General features: G+C 48.0%; 1 protein-coding gene across 1 annotated transcript; it reads left to right on the forward strand.

Annotated features, from left to right (window-relative positions):
• The first annotated feature begins 3,111 nt into the window (after positions 1-3,111).
• Positions 3,112-13,790, forward strand: LOC119463856 (histone-lysine N-methyltransferase 2D). The gene is made up of 4 exons (XM_049655816.1): positions 3,112-3,235; positions 6,941-7,255; positions 10,211-10,493; positions 12,685-13,790. Exons 1-4 carry the CDS (start codon positions 3,203-3,205, stop codon positions 13,218-13,220), a joined length of 1,167 nt encoding a protein of 388 aa, XP_049511773.1. The 5' UTR covers positions 3,112-3,202; the 3' UTR covers positions 13,221-13,790.
• Positions 13,791-14,033: the final 243 nt, after the last annotated feature.

Consider the following 14,033-nt stretch of genomic DNA (forward strand, 5'->3'; position numbering starts at 1 on the left):
AAGAGCAAACAAGGGGTTCATTCCCATTCTGGCATTAAAATAAATAGACAGAAAAAAAGCCGCCTAATTTCGCTACAATTTCCCCGGCTTCGATGTCTTATGGCTCCATTTGGCTGTTACAAAAAATGTGTCGTGCCCCTCACTTCGCCAAAATTTTCTCGCTAGAAGGTGGAGCGTAGAGCAGGCGGTTGTTTGTCAACAGAAGAAGTATCGTCAAATGTCAGTGAGGTGTAGCTTTGGGCAAGTCGGTTGTGAACTTTGCCAACTAGGCCGTTACTGAAGACAAAAACGTACGTTCTCTTCTCCTTGTCCGTTTTCATCTCTCGTCACGCGCTATTCGCAAACATCAACGAAAGTATGGAGTCATTGGGGTATCGGCAGGAGGACGAACAGCTAGCACTACTGGAAGCGACTTCTAATGGCGGACTGCAGTTTTGCTGGGGTAGAGTATAAGTAATGACACCGCGTGGAGTCGGTATAAACCTGGCGTGACAATGTGAGCGTTGTTGGGAACGAGGGCGTTTCTGTATTTCCCGAGTTGTTGTAAAGCGCTAAGCATGGTCATTGCTCGTATTTGATGTAAATACACAGTGCTACAGAGATAAAGCGTAAACGATACTGCTGTTACAAAAGTGCACCGTCTTCACGAACGAAGTAGATTTAATCATCTATCCTGCAGCCATCGAATCAACTTTAGGATTCGCCGGCAGTCGCTCTCGCTAGAGGGAATTAACAGAAGTATTCCAACGTAAATCTCTTTTGATACCGTTTTACAGCTAGGACATCGGGATTTTTTTCGTGTTCATCGACAGAGAACTATCATCATCAATGGCTCATATCCTCGTAAGCACTCACATCCCCGTAAGCAAGCTAAAAATGCAATGGCTCAGACCCCCGTAAGGCAAACGCCACAAGCACTCAGCAAAGGGAAGCGAACAGTGCATACATTCTTTAGAATCACGCATACAGCATACAGAACAGCATACGTTTCAATAAAGAACAAGCTGAAAAAAACAAGCATCCGAACGCCATAAGATGATGAGGCGCTCCTGCCAATGCGAGCACGTTGGTCCTGCATACGTTTCCAGGTAAAGATTACTGTTGCACAAGCTGCCCCAGCGACGGCAGCTTGCGAAGTGGAACCAGCCTAGCAATTGATTTAAATGTTGTTGCAGCACCACTATGGGCGGCGACCGTGCCGCCAAAATTACCTATACATCCAAACCATTACTCTAAACCCATAAAGCATTACGTACCCCCCTCAGCAGTTGTAGTGGTGGTTTTCAACATCTTCGCTCGACATCTGCTTTCGCAGGGAAGGGATGGGGAGTTTTATTTTTTACGCCATTTCTTGACTTCCCGCTCTTATTCATGAAGAAAGATGCAGTTTTATGTGCCTTTCCACAAATACCTCCGCGGGCGTATTGAAACTGATGTACAACATCAGCCATGAGTAGTGTCTAACCATTTCTGTAAAGCAAGTAGTATAATCATCTTCATGATATTCATCATCGTCAATCCCAGCACCACTGGAACTGCTAATTTCCCTTCTGTTCAACGGACTGCTCACTCGCACACCATTCGAGCTTTTCCGTAATTTCCTTTTCTTTTTTCATTTTAATTGGCGTTTCTCCTCTTCAAATGAGCATTCTTTTAAGCTACCTCATGACGCCTCATTCTTCCCATATTCCCCTTAGTGGGTACGCGCCCAGAAACTAGGAAAACTATCATAATCCTAACGATCATCATCATCAACAACGTTACCATCATTAGGTGGCCGTCTATGTGCTGATACAGTTGCTCAATAAAACTCCCCATCTGATCCAACCGTAAGCTGCGTACTTATTTCTCTCTCCCGCTCTCCCAGTTAAACATCGAGCCATCATTTGAGCGCAATAATATTTCTATTTCTCTCTCACTTAATTTCCATTAGGTGCCGTATGGGATTCCATTATGCCTCGGTTGCTAAGCCAGGGCAAAACCATCAATCCACATAGAAGTGTGCGTTATCACGTGCCTAGCATGAGAACGGGAGATAATGTACACGATACATGGATTAAGCATACATAGGTTTATGCATAGGTGATACCTTTCCCTTTCTATGAAGAAAGGGAGAGAGAAGGAATAACAAAGTTCGGCAGGACTCATCCCCGACGACTATCGCGGTGTTGGTTTTGCATACTTTTGAGATGAAAATAAATTAATTTTACACTGAACCGGCGTTTTTTGTTACATGTACACGTTATGCAATTTCTAAAATTTATTAGCAACCAATGTCATCATGTGTGTTGAATTGGTGTTGATAATTATGACTAGCGGCACATGGCCCGTGGCACATACCCGCTAACTCAAGTTGACGTCATAGAGCTTCGTACAGTAGGAGGAGGAGGAGGGAAAGAGAGAAGGCAGGGATGTTAACCAGAAATTCGTCTGGGTTCATTCAGTACATTCTACAAACGGCCATGTTCCAATCTTGAATGAACCTCTTTCAATGAACCTATATATATATATATCTATATATATATATATATATAATATATATATATATATATATATATATATATATATACATGCTCAGGAAGGCTGGGCAGTTAAACAGGCTGCAGCTGGTTTGCTACCCCACACACTGTGGACGGCGGTAAGTGGGAAGAAAAGAAAGAAGGAAAGAGAAAGGGAAATGTAAGAGATGAGAAACGATGCATGCACACACGCTACAGCAATAACCGCGCAGTGAAAGGCCGTCGCAGAGCCCAACCGTGCTTGAAGAAGTGCTCCGGTCTGTCCTTCCGCGGATTGCGGCCCCGGTCGAATCCGCGGTTCCAATTTCTTTTCTTCCGTGAACACTCTGTCGTCCAGTCGACTTACAGGGGCGCGCAAAGTCGTTCTTTCATCTTCGAAAGAAGGGGCAGTAGGGGAGTGTTTGTACTATAGTCTCGTCGCAATGACAAAAGTCGCACGAGGCAGTGTCCACCATGCCGTAGGCTCTTGCAAAAAATAAAAAAAAAGCGAAGCCCGTCGACAAGCTACCGTAACGATCTTGCAAGAGAAGTGCTATCAAATGCCGCTGGAGGGCCTCGAAAGAAGAGAAAAATGACGCAATTCGCGAGATCAGAACGCGCTGCGTGGCTCCCGCGCGAGGCGCGGTTGTCATGTTTTTGGTGAAACCCCTTTAGTTTTTGGCGGTTTGATTTCCTGCCCCGCAATGGAGCGCCGCAAGAACACGACATCTTCCAAGGTAAGCTGGACAGCGGCTTGCAGTCTCGCTTGGCGGCTTCTCACGCGAGCCGTCGGATGGGGGCTTGGATCCCTCAGCTTGACTGCGGTAAATTTGGCGGCGAGATTGTCATCGATCACGACTGACACTGGCTTTGAAGAAATCCTCGCTGTCTCTGCGTCGAAGCTAAGCGTTATTTCGGCATATTACTAAGACGGCACCGCGATACAGTATAAGCAAGACTAAATGACGGCCGCATCTGCGCGAAGCACGTTGCTTCCGGGGAGAATGTCTGGATGACACCTTCAGCGCAACTGTTATATCTGTGCTTTCTTTATTATTATAGCCGACTCAATGAAACAAACGCTCTGTGCGTTTGCGTTCATGTTCTTGCGCCACATGCGAGGCTTTTAAAGTGAAGCTGTCTTTCTGGGCAGTTCCCACACAGGGTAGGGCACATATAACGAATCCGCTTTATACCCATTTGTACTACGCCTACATATATTTGCCGTTGAAAAGCTGTTTTGTTTTTTCTGAATTACAGAACGAAACAACTAGCGGTACATAAACGTCCTGACTACAACAAATGTACGCCTTCAAGCGTAGAATGTCTTTTTTTTTTTAGGCCAAGCTTTTTATGTCTTTCGTCCCAGGGGTTAGGCGCATTTCGATGGGGTGAGATGCGAAAACAACCGTGTACTTATATTTAGGGGAACGTTAAAGAAACCCAGGTGTTCCAAAGTATTCGGGAGTCACCCACTGCGGCGTGCCTCATAAGCAGATCTTGGTTTTGGCACATAAGACCCCATAATTTAATTTTAATGTAATTGCGAGAGCAATTATATGGACACTCTAGGCGAACTTCCGCCATCACCGTCGCCGTGAGGTGCCGTATAAAGTCCAAGGGCGATAAAATCGTCGCCGCGCGCCGTATGCTGCATGTGAGAGTGAAAGAGAGCGAGGGTGAGCGGGCGAACGCGGCTCAACCTCGCGCACGCAAGGGAGGGAAGCGGGACGAAAGCACGCAGTATTCCAGTCGCGCGCAACGCTCCGGAGGGAGGGTAGGAAAGGGGAGGAGGCGCGCTCTACTCCGGGCGGCCGCACGCGCCAGCCGGGGCCCCAAGGCCCCGGAGGGAGGACAGGGAGGGTGGGGCGCGTTCTACGCCGCGCGCTTAGGGTGCCTCGATGCCGGCGCTGGCATCGAGGCACCCTACGCGCGCTCGCCCGGGCCGCTGTATCTTGAAAGCCATCTGCGCCGGGGACAGAGTCTGCCATGCGCTATGTTTTCGCGGCTGCGTGGCAGCATGAAGGCCAATTCGCTCGCTGCTGCCGCGCTTACTCACTGCAGCGTTTTGACAGCGAGTTTCTGCGGTTATCGAATGAGAGGCGTTCATGTTTGCTTGTGCGCGCATGATACCATGCTTGTTAATTTAGTTAGTATGCCTACGTTTGCAAGTTTAAGCGGCCGATAAATCTACTATCCTTACTTAGCATAGCTGTCCACTAATTTGATATCCAAATCGATGCTCCGCCTTTCGGGTAAAACTGCGACTTTTTTTTTTGTAAAGTAATCGCTAGTCTGCAAATCGTGGGACGAACATGTGTGTTACCGTGAAGCCAAGCCACAAAACCTTCTGCGATGGGAAAGGCACGTGAAAAGCGCCGTGCACGTACTTTCAACATAAGATAACGTTTCATGTAATGTGCGTCTCTTTCCTTGGCATCTAAGTGAAATGTTTAGAGAAAGCTTCGGGGCCTAACATTTCTTCCAACATGTGCGTGAATGTGCCGTAATTTTGTAATGATAACATAGGAAAAATCAGTCATATTGTCATCGTGCATGGCGTGAAGTATCATAGGCCTCAACGTCTGGGGAACCACGAGCAGAAGTGGAGGACCTTCAGCACAATAATTCTTCTTATACAATAAATCTTCAAAAATAATGAAAGGTGAGCCGCGTGCAGGTGACCGAGCGGCGTCAAGAATAGCTCGATTAGGAGGGTCGTGCTGTTGCTCACGTTTGAAGGCGTTGGCATCAGGGAACTCGGCTTCAGCAATCGTTTTCGTCACTATTCGTAATTGTTGGACCTTTCGGCTTCAAGGAAACGGTTATCACACCAACTCTTGTTGTGTGCAGTAACAGACGATACTTTTGACCAAACATGCCGCATGCAACGTGGCCTGGGCTCTTTGGCAGACGCCTCCTGATGTCAAAGCACAGAGCCACAAGCCCTCCTAGTTCCCTTCGTGAGGTTAGATAATTCACGAACAGCATATATAGGTGACAGCACTGGTTTGCCGCCGTGACGCTTCTCAGATTCACATTTTACAACGTTAGGTGCTGTTGAACTTATTGCGTTAGTCTGTTACATAAGACGTTGTGCTTGTATACGCCGAGGAGGCTACTTGCACGACGCAACTCCCCAGCTTTTGCGTTTGAAGATATGTTCGCGGCCTTTTTTGTAGCTCATTCATCACCACCTCTCCACGTACCCTAAGCCTAATCTGACCCAAGTGCTACTAAGCACTGCAATTAGCGTGTAAAATTCTTAGCCATACGAATAAATAATGGTGAAAAGGGAAGCTTGGATGTTTTGCACACTAAAATTTAAACCGGAGCGTTCTAAGTCGCCAGTCACGTGCAACACCACTTGACTGTTGCCGTGCGCCAGAGCGGCCAAAAAGGGTTAAAAGCCCTCAGGTTTCAACGCTGCCGCTTCCAGAGCAGAAAGTGCCATCTGTACGCTGCGGGTTAATCTAATGAATGTTCGGTCATCTTCGGAACACAACGTATCCGGTCCGTCAGTTTTTTGCCGAGTAAATTGGACCGATCACGGAAATAGTGTAATAGTAAACTGGACCGATCCAGGAGTCACTAATCCGTGGCCGCCGGTGTCACGTGATGGGGTCGTGTGGTGGTTTCACTGCGATCACGTAACGCTGCTCACGGATCTGGAGCGCGCTTGCCCTTGCTTCGTTCTTTATGTGGTTCAAGTAAAATGCCACTCGGTAGAATTCCAGTGGATTATAAACAGCTAGCACTGTATTTCACAAATGTTCTTGTTGATTTTAACAGCGTAGACAGAAAAAACTACGCGGAGCGATGACGTCACCTCGCGTTGCCTAGTAACCGCCGGTGCAGGTGCGCGCTCGTTTCGCCCGACAGAGACACGGCTCCGCCAAGCTGCCGCCAGCTGCACGGTAGTGCGCATGCACCGTGACATCATCCCGGCGCGTCTGCGCTCGCCGCCTGTACAATCTGCATAGCTTTCGCCCCACTTCCCCTACGACTTCGCCACCAGCTGCGCACTACTGCGCATGCGTCAGACGTGACGTCACGGCCAACTGTCCATGCGCTCCTTCACTCCGTATGAAAGCCACTGCGCGGCGGCGGCGCGACAGACGTAGACATGGGAGACCAAGGAAGGTTCGCACTGCCGAGGATGAAGCCGCTTACCAAGAATCGCGGCGCGCTGCTAAGCGAGACTGCCAGCGTCGACGCCGATTTGACCCAGCACGGTTAGCCGAAGAAGCCGCTGCAAAACGACTTAGCATATCAACTTAGCTTCACCTGGCATTACTTCGTATAACTTAGCATCACTTCGTATAGCCAGGACCAGCTAGGAGCCGATCAGCGCCCCTGTGTCTTTAGCCTTGCGCCACTAGTGCAAGCTACACCATTTTTTTTTTGTGATAGTTCTTGAACGCGCGCTATCGCCTTCACAGAATTCGGCGCGGGATGGCGAGTCCGGCAAAGGTGACTCCGCGGGGTCTGGGGGCAAGCGGAATAACCGACGGCCTGCAGGAGACGTCCACGTCGGGGCTAAGCCTTCTTCGTGCCGCCAGCAGGCCCTCCGTGGCTACGCCGGCAATGGCCTCGAGCGACTCTCCCATTTCGTGTCCCAGCTGGCTCGACTGCGCGACTTAGTGCAGCAGGTGGCTGACTTGCAGGTCCGACGTCGCAACCTCAAGAACGAGATTCTCACACTTCAAGACGAGAACGCGCAGCTGCAACTTGCGCTCAACAGGGAGCGTAGAAAGGTGCAATTCTTGTTCACACACACACACACACACGCACGCGCGCACGCACGCATGCAAGCACGCACGCACGCACGCACACACACACACACACGCACACACACACACGCACACACACACACACACACACACACACACACACACACACACACACACACACACACACACACACACACACACACACACACACACGCACACGCACACGCAAAGTACAGCCAACTTGTGCGAGTTTGCGGAATCACATCCCAATTTCCCGTGAAACTTTCTTCCGAGGCGTAGCATTGAGAATTTCAGGTGTCTGTAATTGAACCAAGCACTTTAATGCGGAGCCAGCATGTTACGCTTTTGAGCGCTTCACTAAAGAAATTTGAACTGGAGCCGTAGTTTACCCACACGCCCTTAGCTTCGCATGCGGTTCACACATAATGTTGAGTTGTTTCACGTTATCGTAAAAAGACTTCCAACACCTATTGTAAAATACACTTGTCAAGCTCCGGATCGCTTGAAGGTCTCGCTTGAAAGTCTCGCGGAAATAGCGGCGGCGCTACCCACCTTCCCCTGCATTACTATTCCTGTTTACTCCGTCACCCTCTCTCAACAATACTGCGTGCCCTTTCCACTTCTATCTGTTTCCGGTGGTGACGTCAGCACTCGCTTCACCCAATCACGTCCGCACGTCTCCTCCGGGAAGTTTCCGTTGCCTCGCCTATTTGCTACTCTCGGCGTAACGGCTGCCGGGGAAAACTCGTTGAAATACGCAACCCGCTGAAAACCTTCTACCAACCGTAGATTGCTACGCTATTGAAAAAAGCGACATCATGATATTTCAGGGGGAAATTTGACCACTACCGAGCGGCAATGGTTTAGTGCGAAGAGCCACTTATGCATGCGACTATGTCGTGGTGGTCAAATTAAAGGGAATAAAAAGAAAAACTTATTTTAGCTGTAACAGTATGTTACCGTTCCAGAAAATGAAAAGCCACTCTCATCGCCAGAAAAACATAGTAGGCTAGAAAAGTTGCAAAAATTTTAGACAGGGGGCGGTGCCACCTAAAGTTCCGGTACCAGTTCGCCGTGACTTGACAGAGTTTCCCGGCATCTTCTTGCGCCTATAGTTCAAGGATGAACTGAAATAGTGTTTTCTTTTTTCACTTCGAAGACATTATTCTTAAATATCATACGAAAGTTATTCGAACACTTCACTACAGATTAATTATATGCCCAGAAATACATCAGTTGCGAGATAAACCAATGCAATCAGGTCACTAAATAAACCAATTACGTTAAGTAACTTCTTATTACAAAACTTGAAGCTACATGTTTATATTGGCAAGTTGAAGGCAGTCGTCATAAAAAGTCTCGTTCCGTGTTTCTATGTTTCAAAACCGCCGTGTAAAGATATTTAATTTACCTGATTACGCACGCAGAACTGCGAAGCGTGACTCACGGTGAAGCCCTTCTGTGACGTTGCAGGGCGGCGTAAAAATGAAGCTGCCGTCGTGCTTCCCTCTAACCGTGATCTTATTCCGATTGGAGCTGTGGGAAAGTCCCGATTGGATGCTTAGTCTCTTCGGTAGCAGGGGCGATAAGTACCGGTTTATCGTGCTAGTGCACTCCAGTTCGATTTTACGCCGCCCCTGTTTGGTCAAAAGACGGTTGCGCAGATGTTTAGCTGGGCTTCGCAGTGGTGTTGCGATATCGGGTTAAGTCGACAAATCATTCGATGCAAGTTATTTCGGTTTGCATGGCCGGTTAGAAATGCAGAGACACGGAACTAGACTTTTATGACGATTTCCTTCAACTTTCGAGTGCAAACATGGGCCGTAAGGCTTATGACCAAGAAGTTAATTATTGTAATTAGTTTATTTACTGGATTGATTGCTTTCATTTCTTTCGTAAATGGTGTTCACCTGGACACATAATTAATCTGTAGTGACGTGATTCGAGTAACTTTTGTGAGCTTTCAAAGAAGAAAAAAAAAAAGGGTGTTCGAAGCGAAAATCTGTTCCACAACAGACGAAATGCGAGAAAATACTTTGCAATCCGTAACGGTCAAACTGACGTACCAGCTTAAAGGTTTTCTCACGAAATTAAAAAAAAATGAAAGTTTGACCTTCACTTCATCTTCTAATCACCAGCATATTAACACAACAAAATTGTGTTTTTAAAGAATACCTCATCAATTTAAAATGATTCAATGGTTCTTAATGTCGGCAAACTATTATAGAAGAGCAAACGGCAGCAAGATAGCGATGGCTTCCAACACCATTTGTTTTTTCAGACCTAATTATAGATGATGTCACAGAAAAAAGACAAGAAAAAGAAAATACAATAAGCGCTCTTGTTCACACAAAGTCGGGCAACCAAACATTGTCCCGTTGATGACATAGCAAATGGTACAGCGATGTGGCAAATGTTTTATACTGCGCGCGGCAATTGACAAGAAACTATATATATATATATATATATATATATATATATATATATATCCTCTCTTGATGAACAGACTGGGGAAGAAAAGCCTCGTATTTGAATTTTTCGCCGCTTCTTTTGTGGCTATATATAACGTCAATCCGAAAAAAATTTCTGCAGTTTGAAGAACTTTAGCACTGGTCCTGTCGTTTATTGTCCACTTCCCTCGCTAGCACTATTAAATTGTTTTGTTACCGTGAACTACCAACTAGCCGTACACAGTCGAAAGCCTTTATAACGAAGTGCTTGGGGTGCAAAATCATTCGTTATATTGGTCATTTCGTTGTAAAGATCGCGCACTACACAGCTCACAATAGAACAGAGCCAGAATTATTCCTTGGTCACACGGATTATTTCGTAGTAGAGGCGTTTGTCGTAGAGGCTCTGGACTGTATCACACTTTCCTCAGTACACCTGGCTCCTCCGCGAGCGGAATATTTGGAGCGTCCAAAAATCCTTCCATGCTGTCCGTATGCGGCCTTACAGACGGAGATCCTCTGGAAGGCAATGGGGGAACGAAAGAGGCCGCGCGGTATGTCGCCCCCACGGCCGCAGATACGGCCGTCCCTGCAACCAGTCGCCCACTCCCAGTACGGTGCCCATTCGGCGCACCCGCCGCCGCCACTCAACGTGGACGACTTCGTCAACGCACCCGGGGGGCGTCAGGCCTCGTCTTTCCTTCCGATCCTTATGCCGTGGAACGTGAACGAGAACGACATCCTGGACTTCGAAGACTTCGAGGAAGACCTGCAGCACTACTTCACCTACCGTGAGTCCGATCCCACGTATCTCGGAAACGAGTTGGCCTCCCATCGAAACGCTGGAGGGAAAGTGGCGCCGCGCATCGGGCAAAACACTGACTGCGCTCCAGTGTACTTATAGCCTCAGAGATCCGGCAGGGGCACAGGTGTTGTCATTTCATAGGCCACGCCTTTCGCACAATCGGAGGCCACGTACTATTTAGACGGCGGAACCAAGCATAAAAAATTTGGACGACGCTTAAGCTTCGCCTTTAAGAGTGGAACACGATAGCATTCAAAGATCGCTGGCTGCTTATCAGGCTTCTCGTATATTCCAATTACAATCCGACGCTATCACGTCTGTAGCTGGTGGTTAAGTAGCACTTTACGATTTTTCTGACAGATTTTACTTTGAGAAATAAAATTTTTGTTCACTAACGCCATGCGCCACGCGAAGGGCCTGCCCTGTCGGAGTGGTTCGGGAATGTGGTTGGGTATGATTATGATTATTTTTCGCCAACGACGCCGGATTTTCTGCGACACAGGGCCATAAAAATGCCGGGGACGAGAGATGGCACAGGACAGCTGCTGTAAGGCAGGACCCACGACAGTGTCTGTTTTGCGTCCTATCTCGCTCCTGTTATTTTTCTGCTCGTTTCCACCGTCTAAATGTGTACCATGTCGCCCAACAACGCGCAATTCTGAGTGAACGTACTACTTGGTAAGACATTTTAACAGCGCAACCAAGAAAAAACGCATACACAAGCGGTGCTATCTGTGTCCTTTTGCGTCCGCTCTTCTTCTGTCTTACGCCAGTAGAACGCCTTGACTATGTCATACCAACAAGCCCACATTGCAACTCGTCGCAATACACGTACTTCATAGGGGCGTACGAGAACTCCCGAAAATATGGCTTGCACGGCGTTCCTTGCTCGTCTCCTAGGCTCTCCGCATGAGGTTTCCTTTTCAGGTACTACCTAGGTCTGTCCGTGCACCTATTTGCCGTTTATTAAATGTTTTCTCGCAATAGATTAGTTGTTGGTCATTATGAAACACTGCTAAACCATGTGCCACCTTGTGGCTTAGGAATGATGAAATCTAAAGTGAGATTCTTCGTACCCTTACGTAGCCATAGCCATCGCCAAGGGTTCGTTTGGGAGTCGAGAAAGACGTGTAGCCATATTCTGACGCATTCATGCGTTTGTAAACCTCACTGAGCAAGTACATAGCTTCAAGTCGCAAGATCCCGCGAGCAAAAAGAGAGCCGAATGAGTCGGCATTGTTCACCCGGTTTAGGTACACGTATTTAAACGATTTGAAATTGTTCTGCAGCTTTGGTTGCAGTGGTTGGCAACATATTCGTAACATATGCAGCGGCTAAAAATCAACAAAAACTCAAGGTCACCACAAGCGCCTCTGGCACTCTACAACAAACGCTGTCCATTTTGCAGAAAGCGCGTCGAACAATGAAGATGTCTTTATGAATTCGTTTATTTCGAACCATTGCGTCTAATATAACTAAGCGTCTTCACGCTTTCGTGTACATCAATGAGCACGTGAACCGCTTGAAGGAGTGAGCTGTCACGAAGTGAACGGCGACGCATGCTGCTTGCAGCCAAGCCAACCCAAGCCAATGATATAGCTGGCCACCTGCAAGTTACCAAATTATAGACCTCCATCTCTCGGCAACAGGAACTAACCTGAAAACCATTGAAATAACCGCTTAAGTTGGCTGCCGAGGGTAGAAAGGTATAGTGGAATTCTACACCACCATTCACTGTCGGTGAAGGGGTTAGAGAGAGTGAAAATGTCGCATTTCTTATATAACGGTAAGACCTTTCTTTTTGGTAGTTACTACACGGGGACGACAAACGAGTCATGAATGGTTACTCGTTTGGCTTTAATTGGGCTGCTTGGATGCCGCTATGTCAAACGGTGACGTACTTCTCGCTGCATTCTGATACCGAAAGTTTGCGGAAGACCTCGCTGAGAAACTTTTCGGCAGTATAACAGAGTTCACTCAATGGGCAAGCAACTACACCACTTCGATCCTAGAGTGGGTTACTTTACATTGTTTAACATTTGAAAATGAATTACATTTGTTTAAGACGCCTTGCTATAAGGGCATAGACACGTCTCTGGACAACATGCTTCTCAACTCTTATGGTTAGGCGTGCTACCTGTTGATAAATACTTCTCATCTTTTACGCTTCTGCGCAGGTGCTTCCTCGCCCATGGAGAGTTTCGTCGAAGGTTACAGCGCTTTGTCCTCCCTCCTGTCCCTTGGAGGAGCCGCGGAGGCCCTAGGTGACAACCCACCGGCCCGTTCACAGCGCTTCCAGTTGCTCGACGCACATCGCCAACGCCAGCAGCGGGAGCGCCAACAGCAGCAACTACAGCTCCAGCAAGAAGACCAGCAGGTAGGGCGACAGCGACAGCAACAGCAGCAGCTACCACGACAGCTGCAACAACAACAACAGCAGCAACAGCAACAACAACAACAGCATCAACAGCGGCAGCAGCAGTTACTACTGCAGCATCAACGCAGCATCTTCCGCTACCCACGCCTGCGCCGCCAGGAGGGGTCAGTGTCCGTGCGAGCTGCATCTGCACCCACCAACGAAAACCCCGACGCTGAGAAAGAACAAACGACGGGCCAGGACCGCAGCAGCCAAGGCGATGACGTCACAGGTTCCAGCCAAGGTCGCGGAAGGAACGCAGCGGATCTGGAGTACGAACAGTTGCCGCTGGACTGACGAAGAAATCGCCCGATACCCCTACGCTTCCGTGGAATGCTACGCAACCCCGCCGTGGCATACGGACAGTTACGGTTTACAGCTGAAATTGGTCAGTCTGTTGACTGCCCGTCGTCCGCGCCTGACGAGCGAAACTCCTGGGGCCGCTTGCTGAAGCTTGACGCACCGTGGGCAATTGACACACCATGGGCACACCATGGCTTCGCGTAAGTCGCAGTAAGTTGCTGCACCGATAAGCTGTCGAGTGACGAGATAAGAACGATCTCTGTCATAGTGCCACTCCTTGACCACTCGACAATTTACTTAGCAGCACCATACTGTGGCTTATGCGAACGTTCCTTCTACTGGATACATTTACCCACTGGTAAAATGCTTCGTGCAAGGTCGCCGAGACAGCGAGTTTGAACACTGAGCGACTGGGCCGCTTCAAACGCACAAAGTTTGCTTCTCGCACGTGTATTGCCGTCACTCCCTTAAATACATTTTCGTCAAAGTCAGCTCTCCATTGAAGGAAGTATTACACGAGCAGGTTTGCTCTAATTAGGACGTGGGCTTCAGATGTGACATACAGAAAAGACGACCAGTGGTTTATGCAATGTTTTACGGTATTTCAAGCAGAAATACTAATGGGAATCATCACTCCTTGTTCAGCACTCCTATCTCAACTTCGCCACCTTATCTCGTTTATGGAGGATCTGTCTGGTCAACAGTAGAAAATGTGTTTTTTTTTTTTACAGCCAAGTTGTTATAGGCTAGATTCTAGGAGATCACGTCCGGTCACAACCGGAAGTAGATCCCGATTTCAGACCGTGT

Source organism: Dermacentor silvarum, chromosome 9 (genome assembly GCF_013339745.2).
Source record: "Dermacentor silvarum isolate Dsil-2018 chromosome 9, BIME_Dsil_1.4, whole genome shotgun sequence".
NCBI classification, from domain to species: Eukaryota; Metazoa; Arthropoda; class Arachnida; order Ixodida; family Ixodidae; genus Dermacentor; species Dermacentor silvarum.

Coding starts and splice junctions, on each gene's coding strand:
- LOC119463856 (XM_049655816.1), top strand. CDS start 3,203: ATGGAGCGCCGCAAGAACACGACATCTTCCAAG. Junction 7,256..10,210: donor TCAACAGGGAGCGTAGAAAG/GTGCAATTCTTG, acceptor GCGGCCTTACAG/ACGGAGATCCTCTGGAAGGC. Junction 10,494..12,684: donor GCAGCACTACTTCACCTACC/GTGAGTCCGATC, acceptor GCTTCTGCGCAG/GTGCTTCCTCGCCCATGGAG.